Raw genomic sequence first — 17880 nt, 5'->3', positions numbered from 1 at the left:
TCCTGTTAACTGCCACTTCTCTTAACCATGAGACTTTAGAAATAAAGTTGTAAAGATAATTAATTCTAAGTGCCTTCTATGTGTCAGGCATCTCCTCATGTTAATTATCTAACTTTATCTCTAAATGTTATATAGTCATTTGTTATTTTTCCATTGATAAATTATCTTCATGCATCACTCTTTAGTATAGATGGATACCTGTGTTACATAACATATGTATATATTGCCACATTGCTTCCCCAAGAGGTGTTCCCAGGTGAAGGGACACCAGCATGCCCCAGCAGAGCGTGTATACTGGGGCTTACTGTATTACACTAATGCTGAGCTGTCATGTTTAGAGGGGTGCTAACTGAGTAAACAAAAGGTGATTCCTCATTGTTTCCTTTTTCATTTCTTTGATTTTTTTAGGGAGGTTGAACAGTGTTGTATATTGTTCAACTAGTAGTTCCCACTTTGTGAATATTCTAGGCATCTTCTTTGTCATTTGTTTATTCAGGTAATATGTTTGTTGTAGGTGTTTCTTATATGCAAATAGAAATAACTCATATAAGTTCATATTAGAACCATAATACATTTCCTTTTATTTGCATTGGTATAGTGTTACTTTCAATGTCTTTAATTGTATTCTAACTGGAACTGGTAAATTATGTCCAGTAGCATGTTAATCAGGATCTACCTAATTCCTGGTCAAGGTCTTCACTGTAATCATGAATAGCCTTTAAAATGATCATAATGAAATGCTGTAAGTCTGTTCACTTTTGAGTTAGTAAATTTGGGTGGCAATCTTATTTCAATAATCGGAGTTTGAAAACTCTATAGAGTTCAGCTTGCTAATTTTATACCATACTTGCTAACTTACTGAGTTTTTAATTTCTTAAGATAAAATTCCTTATTTGTTAAAATATAATGATTTTTTAAGTATAAGCTGTAGAAAAAATACTCCAAGTTAGTAGTGCCAACAAGCTTTTTGTAGCTGATTAGATTTTAGGAATGTCGTTGTGAGCGTGCTGGTGTTTCCTTGCAGTGAGAAGCAGCTGGAGTGTCTGCTGACGCACTGTATCAAGGTGCCAATGCTTGTCCTGGACCCGCCCCTGCCAGCCAACAGCACCTTGAAGGACTTGCCATCTCTTTATCCTTCTTTCCATTCTGCCAGCGATATATTCAACATTGCAAAACCAAAAAACCCTTCTACTAATGTCTCAGTGGTTGTTTTTGAAAGCACTAAGGATGGTAAAATCTTTTTTTGTGGATATTTTAAAATATTATTATCATTGATGTTTGAATAACAAAATTCTAAATGGAATGGAAATGATTCAATTTTAAAGAAGTGGCTGATAGGGCTGGGGCTGTAGCTCAGTGGTAGAGCACTCGCCTAGCATGCATGAGGCCCTGGGTATGATCCTTAGCACCACAAAAAAATAAAATAAAGGTGTTGTGTCCACCTACAACTAAAAACTATATTAAAAAGAAGTGACTAAACTAAAAACACACAAAAAAAGCCAAGGAACTGCCATTGTATTGCCTTTTTATATCATGTCTAATGTCAGAAACGGATTGTGTTATCTTTTACTCCATGCAATACCTATTTCTACATTTTTGTTCTGAATGCCTGGTGAGGACCTTCAGTCTGGTACTCATCCTTACCTTATCTTTATTTTCTTGACCCTGAGTTATTCAGGAATTTTTTTTTTCCCTACCATTTACCTCCTGAAGTTTGGCAGAACATACCCGGAGCGTTCCTAGTTTATATTCTGAAACGTCTGTTTACCTAGGTATTATGGGCAGAATGTTTTGTGTTTCCCCCAGAACTCACATGTTGACGTCCTGAGCCTCAGTGTGATGTTATTAAGAGGTAAAACCTTTGGTAGGTGATCAGGCTGAAGACTGAGCCCTCATGAAGGGGATTAGTGCCTTTATAAAATCGTGACTCCTGGCATCATACCACACCACATCTTCAGATATCCACAACCCCTCCTCCCACTCGACCACCAAGCTGCCAAGCCCAGGCCTGCAACGCTGAGTCCCAATCTCCAGCTCTACCTCTGTCTGTGTCATTCCTCCCAGCCCGAATCTTTGGAACCATCTCTGCCCCCTTTCTATTTTTTACCTCCATAACTAATAATTAACCTCATCCTATCATTTGCTTTTGTATTTTGCATGCAGTTCTTAGATGCATATCTTTCTTATCTCACTTCCTCTGCCCCTGGTCTGCATGCCTTCTCAGGTTCTAGTCATAGCCTCCTAGCACCCTTTCTGCTTGGGAAGTTCCTCTCTGTCTAGCACAGGACTGTCAGATAAATCTGAAAATCCTCAACTTACCAGTTTACTGTTTTTGTGAAGATAATGTTTAGTAGTACATATTTGTTTTATACATGGTATAATTTCCTCCAGGTGTTCAGGATTTAGCTTTCATTTCCTTGACTGTGCCTTTGATCTCACAGGTCTGTGTACCCTGCATCACCAGCTGTCAGAGTCCTCACACTAGAAGGTGCTGGGCCTCTGCAGGGCTGTACCTCCTTACCTAGTTGCTCTTCTGACCCATCTTAAGTTCTGCCCCTCCATGGAGCTCCTGGACGAGGACGTTCACAATGGCTTTATTTTTACTTTTCTATGTTCCTGTAGTATAATCTAACTCCTAATTTATTTTTTGATTGCATAGGAGTTTATAGTATTCTCATGTAATTTCTCTATTGAACAGAAATGTTACCACGCACCAGTTTGTATTCTGAATAATGTTTAATGAAGTGCTGGTTTCCTGGCATGCAAGTTATTTTTAATTTGGAAGGAAAATTCTAACTTTCCAATTACAAGACTCTCCCCCTTTCACACTGTAGATCTGTCCCTGAACGCCTTTGTGCTTCAGCAGTCACGTATTCCAGCCCAGCAGCCTGGATGGGGTCGTCTCAGCAGACTAGTTTCCCTAGTCAAGCTTCTACCTTTTGGTGTATAGGAAACGATTCCCTCCTATAGCAATTCATCTTACCTCTGGACTAACCCGGTGTTCACAAACTGCTTCCACTTCATATGGCTCAGTTTGTACGAGGAAAGCAGGATCATGAATCCAGCAAGAGTCCCTGCTATGTGCCGGGTACTGTCCTCAGTGCTGAAGGTGCTGCAGTGACAGGTGGATGGAAGTCTGCCCTCATTGAGTTTACGCCCAACAAATGAATGAATTGTATAGTCCACAGAAGATAAATACTATAGAGAGAGGTGGAGTAGGAGAGAGGGAGGATCAGACGGGGGGAATGGGATGGTAATTCCAAATTGGGTGTTAGGGGCAGGCATCACTGGAAAGATGTTTTTTGAGTGAAAATATGAAGGTAACCAAGCAAAGTGAATATCTGCAGCAAGAGTGATCTGGATAAGTGGAATAGCTAGTGCAAAGGCCCTGAGGCAGGATTGTGTCTGGCCCGTTTGAAGAGTAAGGAGGCAGTGTGTTTGGAGTGGAGTGGACAAGGGATAAACCTAGAGGAGTAATGGGAGTATGTAGGGAGGTAAATAATACAGACCCTGATAGCCACATTGAGGACGTTGACTTTAGCCCATAGTATAATGGAGGATCACTGGAGGATTTTGAGTAGAGGAATAACATAATCTGACTTATATTCCAGAAAGATCAGTTTGACTGCTGTGGTGAAAACAGGCTGAGGAGAAGAAAAAATCGTAATGATTTGGGCAAGAGAGAAAGTGGTTTAGACCAGGGTGGTGTGGTACAGCTGAGAAGTGTTTGGATTTGGATTCTGGAATATCTTTTCTTTTCTTCCATTCTATTCTATTCTATTCTATTCTATTCTATTCTATTCTATTCTGTTCTGTTCTGTTCTGTTCTGTTCTGTTCTATTCTATTCTATTCTATTCTGATCTGTTGTGTTCTGTTCTGTTCTGTTCTGTTCCGTTCTGTTCCGTTCCATTCTGTTCTGTTCTACTCTATTTTCTATTCTATTCTGTTCTATCCTTTCTACTTTACTCTACTCTACTCTATTCATGCAGTGTGTGTGTGGGAGAGGGTTGAACCCAAGGCCTCACACTTGCTAGGCAAGCACTGTACCACAGAGCTACATCCCCAGCCCCAAATCTGGACATTTTTAAGCCCTCAGGGTTTCCTGATGAGTTGGTGATAGGAGTCTAAGTGCTTTACTTCTGTTTAAAAACACAGAAATGCCATGGAAATTCAGGAGGGCCACAGCATGAACTCTTAACTATCAACTCAAACTCCTAGGTCTCTTTAAAAAAAGTTACATGCTAATACTCACATGCATATTTAGATTTATGTTTGCATAGTTGGTTTTGGGGTTAGGGTTAGGGATCTTACTTTGTTTGCAGGAGATTTTATTTTGCTAGGTTTGATTCATTGCTCAAAGTAGTCAAAAATTGGGGGAATCCTGATCCTTTTATCCAGGAAAATAGTGTCTCTGTCAGCTTTGTGTAAATCCACACATTTTATAGACATGCCTCCTATATCTTCCAGAACCTTGACCTGAAGTTCTTCAAGGCAGAACCCTAATGTTTATGACCTCAGAATTCACATTCTTCAGGCAGAATTAGTTATGTTATGATCTACCCAATTCAGGGTCCAATCTGAATATCTGTGGTAGCTACGAAGTTCACTTGAGAATACTGTTGCAGCTTTGCTGAGCCTACATACAGATACATACACATCAGATCAGGAGTCTGATCAACCAGTGTAGCACCCACCATAACCCTGGAGGAGAGGGAAAGAGGTGTATCTGATAAATTCATTCTCAGCGAACCCATGCTGTTAGCACCCAGTGCTTTTTAAAATCAGTATATTTCAAAGCTTCTTTCCCTAGTGCTCACTGAAGACTTGTCCAGGATTGACATCTGTCTTGCTAGGCTATAATTTGCAGAACTTGCCTTCTTTCCCCATCTTTGGGATCAGATTCAGAGCCTTCTGACCACTCTCCCATTTTCCACAATCCCTAAGCATGAACAGCAAATTTGCTGATTCACTTGTGCCCATTACTCAGAAATCTCTCCTATTCGGACTGTGTCATCCCCAGTCCAATGGAATCTGCTCTATCCAGCATCACCTGGTGAATTTTACAGACTCATCATGAGAAAACTCTCCTCTTAAGGAACCATAGGATCTGGTGGTTCCCTGCTGTTCACTTAGATAATGCACCACCACCTGGTTTCAACCTTTGTCTGGTTACCCTTGCTTGCTGGTACTTAAATTGCCAAATGTTTTACTCTAGTAGAGCAGTTCTCTTTTTTTCTGAAATATATTCGTGTTTGCTTCTATATCTGTGATTCCTGTCATCCTGTCATTTCCTTCTTTGAGATCCAGTTTTCTTTTTTCTTTTCTTCTTGGTACCAGGGATTGAACCCAGGGGTGCTTAACCACTAAGCCACATCCCCACCACCCCCCTTTTTAAAAAAAATTTTTTTAAATTTTAGGACAGGGTCTCACAAAGTTGCTTTGGGCCTCACTAAGTTGCCGAGACTGGCTTTGAACTTGTAATCTTCCTGCCTCAGCCTCCCAAGCCCCTGGGATTACAGGCATGTTCCACTGTGCCCAACTGAGATCCAGTTTTCATTGTTTGCTGTTTTGGGGGAAATGTTCTTTCTTCATGGTGCTTTCTTTGTGGGGATTGAATCCAGGGTCTTGCTCATGCTAGGCAGGCTTTCTACCACTCACCTGCATCCGCAGCCCAAGATCCAGTTTAAATTTGATTACTTCCAAAATGCATTCTACATGTCTGCTGCCTGCATGAATTGCTCAGTAATGAAAATTTAATGTTTAATTGTACATTGATTTGCATTGTTTCTCCTTTGTTGAATGTGTTAATTTTGTCTTCCCCAACTGCTTTCTTTCTGAAATGATGTATTATGCTCTCAAAATGCTTTGCACAATGTCCTGTCAGATAACAGTTAAGTATTTGATAAAAATATGCTTGTTTACTGTATTTTTTATTGTAGTTGAAGACGCCCATGCTGGAGTGTTTAAAGGAAATAGCAGACAGTCAGTTTGGAGAGGCTACTTGGTATGCCATTTTTAATTTAATTGTATTTTTGCATTAGACTAGAATAAAATGAAGCTATTTCCCTTTGAGGACCTTTTCTCTGAGACCAACTTACCAGTGTTAATGAGTGTTAACTTAAGTCATCTTACCATTCTCATTTTGAAGTTTGTATGATGCAGTAAGCTCTTGACTAGTAAGAGCTCTAAGTTTTCATGCAGCTTTGTGATATGGAAAGTGAGTTGCATTTTTCCCTCCTTATTTTAGACAACAGATAAAGAAGTCCCTGGGTTAGTGCTAATGCAAGATTTGGCTTTCCTGAGTGGATTTCCACCAACATTCAAGGAAACAAGTCAGCTGAAAACAAAACTGCCAGAAAATCTTTCTTCTAAAATAAAACTGGTAAGAACATAGAAAAAGAACCACCCTCTCATCTAATGCATGCCCCTTCTCTCATAGCCATTTTGTTCAGAGTATAGTCAAATGATCATAAGAGGCAGGGACTCTGTCTTGCTAAAATGTGCTACTATAAAGGTGGCTCTTTAGAAAAGATCCTTACTCTTTACTATTCATTTGGCCAAAACTCTTAAAAAGAATCTTGTTTTCTTGTTTGGTTTGCTGACTTCCCAGTTAGCCCCAGGGTTCATTCGTTTGACAAATGAGCTCCTGCTGTGTATCAGGTGGTGTTATGGATAAACAGTGGACAAAACAGACAAGGCCTGATAACACTTATGACATAAGGAATCAAGGGCCTGGAAGAGGAAAGGGGTCATAGAAGCAAGAAGGCCACAGAGCCAGCCTGCAAATTTATTAACGTTTTCATTCATGTAGTGATTGTGTTTCAGATAATTGGATCATTTAAGAGTGTGAAACTGATTCATTAATAGATAATAGAGACTTTAATGTATTTAGAATTTATACTTAATAACTCTTCAGGACTGAACACTGATGCTGTTTGTTAAGGTTGACTTCTGAGACTGGTCTGTGACCTGACTTTTTCTTAATACATGTCCTCAGAGTTGCTTCCCTGATAGAGTTAGGACATAGTCCTTGTGGGTGACTTTCTAGTTGATCTCACAAGATGCCTGCTGTTTTTTTTCTGAAATGTTCCAGGTTGTAAAATGTGGATGTCTTTTCTCTTACAGGAGAGGACATAAAGTCCTTGGCATAAAGAATTTGTTAGGCTCCAGTTTTCTTGTTTTTTATGAAGAAACACTCTGAGTTCCACACAGGATTTAACTTCCCCGATTCGTGCTTCCTCCTCCTCGTGCACATCATTTAACCTTTTAGGGGTGGGAGAATGAAGATGTGTTAGTGGCACAGGGAAATGTGATGCAGGGAGTTGTTTAATCCCTGTCTTAACCATGTTTTTATACCCTCCACAAAATTCCCTTTAACTTGCTCCTTTTTCCCCACCTGTTTCACTGTCTTAAGAAATACTGTAATATTTTTGTAATATAATGGTAGTATGAATTACATTTACATTTTTTCCATATTGTCCTCTATAACTTTCTTTATTGTACTTTAAAATATGGTAATGCTCAGCTATATTAGATCGATTGCTCTTAATCTGCAGTTACTTTGAAATAGATACTATAAATCTACTCCTGAATTATATTTAGTGCTGATTTGGGCCAAAAAACCCATAGATTTGCTTTCATTTCAGCCTCATCACTTCTTGGCTTTCTAGCTATTAGTTCTAGAAATATAGACACATGTACTTCTGTACTTTTGACTATCTGCTTAGTTTTCTTATGCAGAAAAAATAATATCTTTGATTCTATATATATAATTTCAACTATAATACATTTTTAAAAGAAAGAATGTTCATTTCCCTTCTCTGTCTTCCACTCTGGTCTAATCCCACGTCTCCAGACCTGCTGCAGCCTCTCACCCGTGCTGACTGCTTTTGATGTGTCTTGATGGGCAGGTGTGTGCTGCCCGAGAATGCCAGTCCCAAGGTGTGGTGGAGCTTATGTAGACTACTTTGGGGTGGCATGGTGTGGTGTCTGCAGGTAGAGGTAGAGGGGAGTAGTAACTTGCTTGCCGGCCAGCTCCCCTCATGGTAAGAACTGTTCTCCACAGCTCATTCACCCAGCTGGAGAGTTGGGGGTTTCCGTCTTGTCCTCGTGGAGGCCAGCCCCTCCCAGAGCATCACAGTAGTCATCCGAAAGGTTTGCTGCAGGTTGCTTTGGTAATTCTAGCATCTGTGGCCAATTTCAGGGACTAGGACTTTTGGTCTTGGGAAGCTAGAGAGAAAATGAGAATGAGGAAAAACACGTGTGTATGTCAGCATTTTTTTTTTTTAAATTTTTTAGTTGTCAATGGACTTGTATTGATTTATTGATTTATTGATTTATTTACATGTGGTACTGAAGATCGAACCCAGTACCTCACTCATGCTAGGTAAGCACTCTACCACTGAGCTACCACCCCAGCCCTAGTATGTCAGTATTTGAGCAAGTTTTTCAAGCCTGTCTCTTTCCTTAAGCTCTACCTGTGACTTTATTATGGGTCCTCTGAGAGTGAAGTTTCCTATCAGGGGTTCTTAGTCCATTTGGATAGTGAGCATTTATTAAGTTCGTCCTATGTGCCAGGGGCTATGTTAGGAATAACTGAGTGGATAAAAGCAGTTATTTTGGGGTGTGATAAGTTCCAAATAAGAGTCAGTACAAAATGGGTTTTTAGGCATACTGGGGCAAGGCAGGCTTTGCAGGATGGGAAGCAGTTTAGCTGTGCCTCAAACAGACAGAGCAGCTGTTCTCCAGTAGAGAAAGGAGTGGGAATGACCATTCTAAATTGAGGGAACTCCTGAGCAAAGGGCTGAGGCTTGGAAGTAAATGGTGTTTTCAGGGAATCCAGGCAGCAGTTCCTAGAGGCGGGAGCATAGACAGAGCCTATTATATTGCTCTGTCTGAGGGGATGAGGGTAGGAAGATAGGTGAGGCAGATTGAGAAGGGTCTCCATTAAGGAGCCTGGACCTTTTCCTGGAGGCAGGAAGAGGGCACAGTCTGGTCTCTTTCTAAGGAACGTAGTAGGGGCAGGTGGGCAGATGTTAGGGAGAGACTAAAAACAGGAAACCAGTTCAGCTACTGCTGGCATAGCCCAGCAAGACATTCCTGTTCAAGTACCTTGGCACGTGACACCAGGAATGGGAATGGCTCCAGCAACAATCAGAAACACCTAACATCACATGGTGACTTAAAAGCTGTTGGGGAAAGGGAAGGAGAAGCAAAGAGGAAGAGGATATTTTTAGTGAAGATGGAAGTAATGACATTAACCTCACTCTGAACTGTGGTAGGAAAAGCAAGATTTTAGATGGCAATCTGGAGCTCAGTTTGGGGTATGTTGGGTTAGAGGTGCATGTGGCATGTGCAAGGAAATCCCATTAGGTGTTAGACTTCAGGACCTGAACAGGTGGGCCACTTTGCCTCCAAGAGTCTCTTGGTGAGGACTGTGGTTCAATTCTGCTGCACAAACTCCAGTCAGACCATAAGCATCTCAGGACAGACACTGCCTATTCACCTTTGTACCCTTAAACAGGTGTTTACCTGGTGCTTAGGGGACCACTCCAGAAATGCCTGGAAGTTAGGCATGGTGACTCATGCCACAAATCCCGGTGTCTCAGGAGGCTAAGGCAAGAGGATAGCAAATTGAAGGCTAGCCTTAGCAACTTAGCAAGACCCTGTCTCAAAACAAAATAAAAAGGACAAGGCAAGGCGTACCCAGCACACGCCTGGAATCCCAGTGACCTGGGAAACTGAGGCAGGAAGATCAAGGGTTCAAAGCCAGCCTCAGCGACTTACCAAGGCTGTAAGCAACCTAGTGAGATCGTATCTTGAAATAAAAAATAAAAAGGGTTGGGGATGTACTCAGTGGTAAACACCCTTGGGTTCAATCCCTGGTACAAAAAACAAAAACAAACAAAACCAGAAGCGCAGGGCATGCAGTTCAATGCTGCAGCATCCCTGGATTCATCTCCAGTATCCCAAAAACTTGATGAAGGAATGAACAAGAAGAAAACTGTAACCATAAACACACTCACATTTGCAGTGCCTTGTAAAGTAAAGAGAATGCTTTTTTAGGACTATGATTTTTCATGTGTAACTCTAGGTATTTTGTACCAGAAATGAGCCTTTATACTAACTTGTATATATGCAAATTTACCTTTATATTTCCTGTTTAGAGGAAAACCTACGTATTTTTCCCCTTGAGGAGAGGACATGGAACTTGAAAATGCTTTAATTTGTAATAAAATAGATTTGAATTCTTAAAAGCTTTTCTGTCAACTCTAGTCTTATAAATCAATCCATCTTTTCTATCAGAGGCTTTCTGCTTTGAGGTACCTTGATCTCTTTTATGATTCACTTCATTTATCTGTAGAATTTTTATGTGTGATGAGCACAAAATTTACCTTTCAATAATTCAGGTAGCCATTCATCTTTATTTTTGGGTCACTCTAAAATGTGTTTTCAGACATTTTGTTTCATGGTGGGTTATTTTTTCATTAATTTTTTGGTTATTGATTTTCTTTTCCTTTTTTTTTGTACCAGGGATTGATCCCCCAGGGGCACTTGACCATTGAGCCACATCCCCAGCCCTATTTTCTATTATATTTAGAGTCAGGGTCTCACTGAGTTACTTAGTACCTCACTTTTGCTGAGTCTGACTTTGAACTCATGATCCTCCTGCCTCAGCCTCTCAAGCCTCTGGGATTACAGGCATGTACCACTTTTCTCTTCTTTTTTACCTTATGAAAACAAGTTGGAATTCTTCCTAAAGTTCTCAAGGAAATTCTTACATTATGTCAATTCAATGATAGAGGTTGCTGAGAGAGTGTGCAAAAGGAGTGGAGGGTATTGACCCTGGTCTCAAGAATTTAGAATCACATTCTGAAACAGAATGTGTGCATGGGAAGCATTTGGCTATCAAAACAAGGTAGTATGTGAGCAGCTCCTGAGGAGACTACTATAGACTAGAGTGACACGTAGAGTCAGGAAAGATCCGTGTGAATCAGAGTCAAGAGATAAGAGGGTACGCCAGGTCCCTGAAGACTGGGTAAGTGGCCCAGGCGAGAGGGACCTGCAGGCAGGCCGGGAATAGCACAGTGTTTTACTTGGACCCTGCACTCCGGGCGTTCTGTTCAGAGCCTACTTAAGTTCACCCCAAATTGCACAAGTTGAATATCCCTAATCTAAAAATTCAAAATCTGAAATGTTCCAATATCCATAACTTCATAAGCCCCAGTATGACATCACACATAGAAAATTCCATAACAGATTGTATGAAATTACCTTCAGGCTATGTATATGAGGTGTACATGAAACATAAACAAATCTCATGTTTAAACTTGAGCCCATTCCCAATGTATCTCCTTATGTATATGCAAATATTCCAGAATTTTAAAAAATGCAAAATCTGTAACATTCCTGATCCCAAGCATTTTAGATAAGGACTGCTCAATCTGTAATATTGTTCTGATGCCCTTTCATTTAGTGATTCTCTGAAACTATTTTATGCACCTGTTCTTCTAAAACATGGTGCCCTTTCTATTGGTTTTATTTCTTCAGTAGATGGGAGCAACCAAGTCTGGAACTGACTTTAGTTTTAGAAAACTACCAGGACATATTAAGACTCAGTGGCCTTGAGTTGTCAAATCCCTGAAAGGTGCTAATTTTTTACTTGGTTTTGGCGGAAATGATTTTCACCTAAAGGATTCTTAATTGCTTTAAAATTAAATTGATTCAAAATAAAAATAGGCTAGGTCTTTTGAATTTTTGAGCCCTTTAAAACTGTTGAGAACCCAATGTCTTATGGGAAAACCTTTACCATCTTCGTGGATTTGCACAATCCCGTTGACCTCTGCACTGGTGGCAGTTTGGGCCTGATACAGCTGTCAGGTAGTAGACTCTCCTGTGCTACAGGATGTTCAGCAGCATCCCAGGCCTCTGTCTTCCATATGCCAGTAGCACTCTCACACCCAGTCATGATAGCAAGAAATGTCTCCAGATATTGCCAAACGTTTCCTTGGGGGCAGAATCACCCCTGGTTCAGACTATCCCAGAAATAGTATTTGCAGATGCACAGTTGTTTAGACAAGTTGGTGCAGCCTTTCTTTTTTGGCATTTATAAGTGATCAGTTTGATATAACTTTGCAAAGAAATGATTTTTGCAGAGTTGTAAAACAAAATGATTTTTAACTAAGGTTTACCTTAACTCATGACTATTTTGTGTATCTTAAAGGGTGAGTTCTCTTCTGCTCTCGTTACTTTTAGTTGACTTAAAAACATGCGTTCATACTCTTTTTCTGTTGGCTATTATTATTTTTAAGCCACATTTAAAATATATGCTGAGAACAATAGAACTATTTAGTTCAAGTAATTTTACAAAAACTGTTTTAATTTTTAAATGGTCATACTTGCTTGTTATTAATACACACTAGATTTGCCTTGACAGTTAATCATTGTACAGAACTGAAAAGTAAAGATTTTTTACACTCTTTAAATCCGTACATTTTATGACTTGGTTGGTATAATCAGGAATTTAGGTTTGTGAAAGAATACCTCTGTGACTCTTTTCTCTTCCCTGTCCTATTTCATACACTATATCTAACATAAAGTGTTAGATTTGGTTCTAGTACGTCGACACATTTATACAGTTAGTATCTGGAATTTTTCTGTGAGCAGTCAAATCCTTGGAGTCTGGTTTCCATGTCCCTCACTCCACTGAAGCCATTTGGCACCGACCTACTAATTACCTAGCCCCTTGATTTCGGTTTCTTGCCCCTTGATCTTGGTACCTGTAATTTATCTTTAAACCTATACCAGAATTTAGCATTTTTCTTCTTGGAACTATTTTTCCTCTGTTGTTTCAGCAGAGCTTCTCCTGATTGCCATCTTACTGTCCTTCACTAACTCATCCACACCTGTTGCTGCTCTCGTAGGTTGCCCAGGTCCTGTCCTGGACCATTGTTTTGTTCTTCCTCTCTCAGTCTTTCCTCACTTTTTTCTGGCTCACCTTTTCCTAGATGCATCGAAAGTGAGTCTGGGAAGATGCCTACACCTGGATTCCTACACTGTGATCCTTACATTTGGACTCCTAGGTGTTCCCATCCTGTTGTTCCAGATGATGTTACAGTAGCAAACACTCCCAAGTCTCCTTGGCTCAAAAGTAATAACAGTTCATTTCACAGTCATCTACATACCATTGTGGGTCTGTAGCTGGTGGGTGCAGAGGTTGTTTTCTATGAGAAACTTATAATTTAATTTAATGTAAATAATTTAGATAAATATATAATTCAAAGGAAGAAGCTATGTATGGAGGTAGTTACCCACAATTGCCCAAACATAGAACTCCAGCCTCAGGCACCAAGTAGGACCACCCTGCTTCACCCACCTCCTGTCCCTCATGGCAGAAATAACAGAGATGTGGGATTGGGCTGCCACCTTGTGGTGACAGAGGAACCCTTTCACTATTCACAATTTCCTTAATTACAGTGCAGAAAGTCTTTCTCTTACACATAAATATTCCCTTAAACACCTTGCTTTTCCTCTCCCGTCCACTTCTTGGACAGTTACTATAGGAAAACCTGTTTTTGATCTTTCAGTACATATGTTATTAGAAATTAGCCCTAGGCAAGGTGACTAATGTAAGAATAGTTGTCGCAATATATCTTCTATCAAAGAAAAGACCAATATAAGCTATGAAATCAAACAAAATGTAATTTAAATATAATGCTAGGTATTCCTGAATCTTCTGTTAGAACCCATAGGTGTCAGAACTCTAACAACCCCTTCACAATTTCTGAAGTGTCTTAGGCTACTGTCCCTTTTATAATTAAGTTTTCTTTTCCTCTAATGTCAGGAGTTAAAAAGTCATTTTTTTCTATTTGTTCCAAAAATCTTTCTTTATACCTTACTGGCTACTATTGGAACAGGAGTGTATTTTGTTTTGTTTTCTTTGTCTCAAAATGGAATCCCCAGTCTTTCAGTCATAGGTAGGTAGGTTTTTACATGATGGCCTGGGAGCCTGTCTGCAGCAGAGGGCAGTAAGTGTCACATAAGACCTAGCGGAAGTGTGGCTCCTGCTTCCCTCTCCAGCCAGGTTTTGTGATTTCCTCCCTTTGACCTGATTAGACATCACCTAAACTACCTAGTACAGTGAACAGAGTCAAGGTCACGTCCCTTGGTATGGGAATGACCAGGTTCTGCTTCTAGAGCTCAGCTCCATGAGCAGCCTGTCCAGCGGCTCCTCCCTGCCCCATCCAGCCTGCCCGATGCCTGCTTCTGTCAGCCCCAGTAGCATCCACCCCGTGCGATGCCAAGTGTCTGATCAGCATCTGTTGCTAGTCTGTTGAGGAGTCATCATCCTTTGCAGTGTGTCTCACAGACCAGCCCTGTGACGTCAGCGGACTAAGTGAGGGATGCACTCCACTCTGGGAGCTGTTTGACCCCTCAGCTCTGGCCCTTACTGAGCACCCAGGGCAGGGCCTGGCATGCAGAAAGCACCCAGTCAGTGGTAGAAACTGAAGTGAAAATGCTGTCATCAAGTTAAAATGTTAAGTGTGTTAGGCTGTCGAGTTTCATTGTTTTTTTTTTTTTTTAACTTTGATATTTTTGCACCTTTGGTATCTCTTATGCACAGCTTCTGAGAAAGTGGTTCTCCCTGATGAACAGTGCCTAGGTGACAAAACAAATGCCACCATGAACCAATTTTCAACTGGATCTAAGTTGGAAATCAGGGATCAAAGTTGAAGTACCATTACATCTTGGAAATATATTAGTGTCAGATCCTTTTCTAGATTTTAAATTCATCTTAATGTTAAAAATCCACAAAATTTTAGAATGTGAAATTTCAGAATAATTTTCTAAAATAAAAGCAATTTAAATAGAAAAGATTAGGATAAGGTATTTTCCCAATTAATATAAAATTAATTTAGAGTATTGTTACTATATTCATTTATACTAGAATAGTGATTATTTTCACTGCAGGGAGCTCTTGGAGGTACCACGGCAGCCACTGTGATAAGGAGGAAGGAGCAGGAAGGCTGGCAGGCAGTTCCCAGGCAGGCTAGTATTCTCCCTGTGTGGCTTGTCTCCCATTCCCACCCCCCATGCCGGGGCAGGGTGAGGACAGCAGTGAGAGCTGAATTCCAGGAGTGTTTAATATATGCCAGGAACTGTCAGGGTGAAAGAAGGTAATCAGACAGCAAGGCAGTACCCACGTGTGCTTGTGCGCACATCTACGCCTGCACAGTTGGTGGTACAAATTAATAGCCTGCATTATAAAAAGGAGGGAAGACATGGAATTCTAACTCCAGCCTCTGCTTTTTGGTCTCCATAAATTCAGGAAGCTGTTTAGAACATGAGTTAAGTACACTCATGTAGCACATACAGAATTCAGAATGAGCCCATAATAATTTGTGTTTGCTTCTGTTTTATAAATTAAGAAAGAACTAATGTCAGAAGAGCTACTTTAACCAAAGGATTTTGCTTTCCTAGATTAATGGTTTTTACCCTTTCCCTGTTTTCTGATCTGAAAGCCTTTTTTTGTAGGAAATTCTATGATAGAGTCACAACATAAAACAGATAAAGGATTCGATGGACCCTGATGTGGGTGGGAAGTCTGTTTATGAAACTTGCTGATGTTTATAGTATTCCCTCTTAGATTTGTGATTGTTCCACAAGTTTTGCCCAAAAGATAGTTTTCCTACAAAAGCACTTCAGGCAACCCTGCCAAAGATTACAGGGGAAGCTTAAGGAGGTTTCTACCTTGAGGTTTAATTTTCCCGTGTGTCTCTCTTCTTATTTGATAGTTACAGTTGTATTCAGAGGCTAGTGTGGCCCTTCTAAAACTGAATAATCCCAAGGGTTTCCAAGAACTAAATAAGCAAACTAAGAAGAATATGACCATCGATGGAAAAGAACTGACCATAAGTCCTGCATATTTATTATGGGATCTGAGCGCCATCAGCCAGGTAAGGAATATAGAGATTCTTTTACAACTCAAATCAAGGGTTTATATTACAAGGAAGAGAACTTAACAGAGAAGTGGGTTGGTTAGAACTTTTCTAATTTTCCAGTCTGTGCCACTGATTTAAGATTAATTGAAATCACCTAGAATTATATCTAAAAACATTTTTATAAAGTATGATAAAGAAATGTTATACCTTCAAGTTTTGTTTTTGTTTGTTAATATACTGAGTCTTTTACACTTTTTGTAAAATTTTAAATTAGGATTCTTTTACAGTTTGGCTATGAGGTGTCCCCAAAAAGTTCATGTTAGTCAATGCAGGGTTGTTCAGAGGTGAAATGATAATATTATGGGCTATAAGCTAATCAGTGAGTTAATACATTTGTTGGATTAATGATTCAGAAGGCCTACTATACTGGGTGGTAACTATAAGTGGGAGTAGCTGTAGAAAGTAGGTTAGAGATATGTCCTTGGGGATTATATCTTGTAACCTGGTCCCTCTTCTTCCTCCATTTTCTGACTGCCATGAGCTGAACCGCTCTCTTCCCCCACACCCTCTGCCTTGATGCTTTGCTCACCTTAGGCCTGGAGCTTTGGAGTTGGCAACTGTGTACTGAACCTCTGAAACTGTCAGTCAAAATAAACTTTTCCTTCTCTAAGTTGTTCTTATCAGGTATTATAGTCACAGTGACAAAAAGATAACAAATAGATTCCATCCCTTTTTTTTAATACTAGGGATTGAACCCAGGGGCTTAACCACTGAGCTACATCCCCATCCCGTTTTTGGATTATATTTAGAGACAGGGTCTTGCTAGGTTGCTTAGGGCCTTGCTAAGTTGCTGAGGCTGACTTTGAACTTGCGATCCTCCTGCATCAGTCTTCCAAGTCACTGGGATTGCAGGTGTGCTCCACCACACCTGGCCATAGATTCCGTCTTTGAAAGTCATCCAGAACACCCTGAATTCAGAGTGCAGAGGGCAAAGACAAGGAGGAGGAGGTGGGACTTACGGGGTACTTCTTCACATTTTTGTGTGTCCATTGTTCCTCTCAGTCCAAGCAGGACGAAGACGTTTCTGCCAGCCGTTTTGAAGATAACGAAGAGCTGAGATACTCATTGCGATCCATTGAGAGGCATGCACCGTGGGTTCGGAATATTTTCATTGTCACCAATGGGCAGATTCCATCCTGGCTGAACCTTGACAATCCTCGAGTGACGATAGTAACACATCAGGTACAGGACTTTTGAAATATCACAAGGCTGTGGTCTCCCATTCTGTTCTTACAATGTGGTGTAGGAATCTCAGAGTCTCATTCCTCTGCTCCTCTTGCCTCCATGCCTACCTTTTAGACTGTTTTTTTCCTTTCCTTTCCATAAGCCAATTCAAACCAGAATAACTCAAATTCACCCTGTCTCCTGTTTTATTTTTCTCTTTGTTGTTTGGTTTTCTGTTAAAAGGATGTTTTTCGAAATTTGAGCCACTTGCCTACCTTTAGTTCACCTGCTATTGAAAGTCACATTCATCGCATTGAAGGGCTGTCTCAGAAATTTATTTATTTAAATGACGATGTCATGTTTGGGAAGGATGTCTGGCCAGATGATTTCTATAGTCACTCCAAAGGTCAAAAGGTGAGTACCTGAGAGGGGGTGATGCCAAGGTTGAAAGTCACTGTGTGTATTTCTGTATTCAAATGTGAACAAATAAGTATTCAGATAAGTGTCAACAATTGAGTAAAACACTACTATAGGAAATTTGCTTCCCTGCATTCTTAGATACCCAGGATCACTCTTCCCCTGGCTCTTCAAATTTTCTACTAGCAGAATCAATAGGAAATTAAATTGTAGTTAGCATTACAAAAGGAAAGTTAAGCTGGGCACCATGGCCCCAGAAGTCTCGGAGGCTGAGGCAGGAGGATTACAGGTTCAAAG

The 17880-nt window shown here is 40.3% G+C and overlaps 1 protein-coding gene across 1 annotated transcript in view; it reads left to right on the top strand.

Moving 5' to 3' along the window:
* Positions 1–17880, top strand: part of Gnptab (N-acetylglucosamine-1-phosphate transferase subunits alpha and beta) — a 77001-nt gene that overhangs the window by 36845 nt on the left and 22276 nt on the right. The window contains exons 5-10 of the mRNA XM_047550162.1: positions 1025–1230; positions 5941–6005; positions 6249–6383; positions 15796–15957; positions 17005–17184; positions 17410–17580. Of these exons, the coding sequence (XP_047406118.1) occupies positions 1025–1230; positions 5941–6005; positions 6249–6383; positions 15796–15957; positions 17005–17184; positions 17410–17580 (919 nt within the window). The remainder of the gene's footprint in view (positions 1–1024; positions 1231–5940; positions 6006–6248; positions 6384–15795; positions 15958–17004; positions 17185–17409; positions 17581–17880) is intronic.

This window comes from Sciurus carolinensis, chromosome 4 (assembly GCF_902686445.1).
Source record: "Sciurus carolinensis chromosome 4, mSciCar1.2, whole genome shotgun sequence".
Classification (NCBI taxonomy): Eukaryota; Metazoa; Chordata; class Mammalia; order Rodentia; family Sciuridae; genus Sciurus; species Sciurus carolinensis.
Note: the sequence above shows the minus strand (reverse complement) of the source record. Positions and strands in the feature narration are given on the sequence as shown.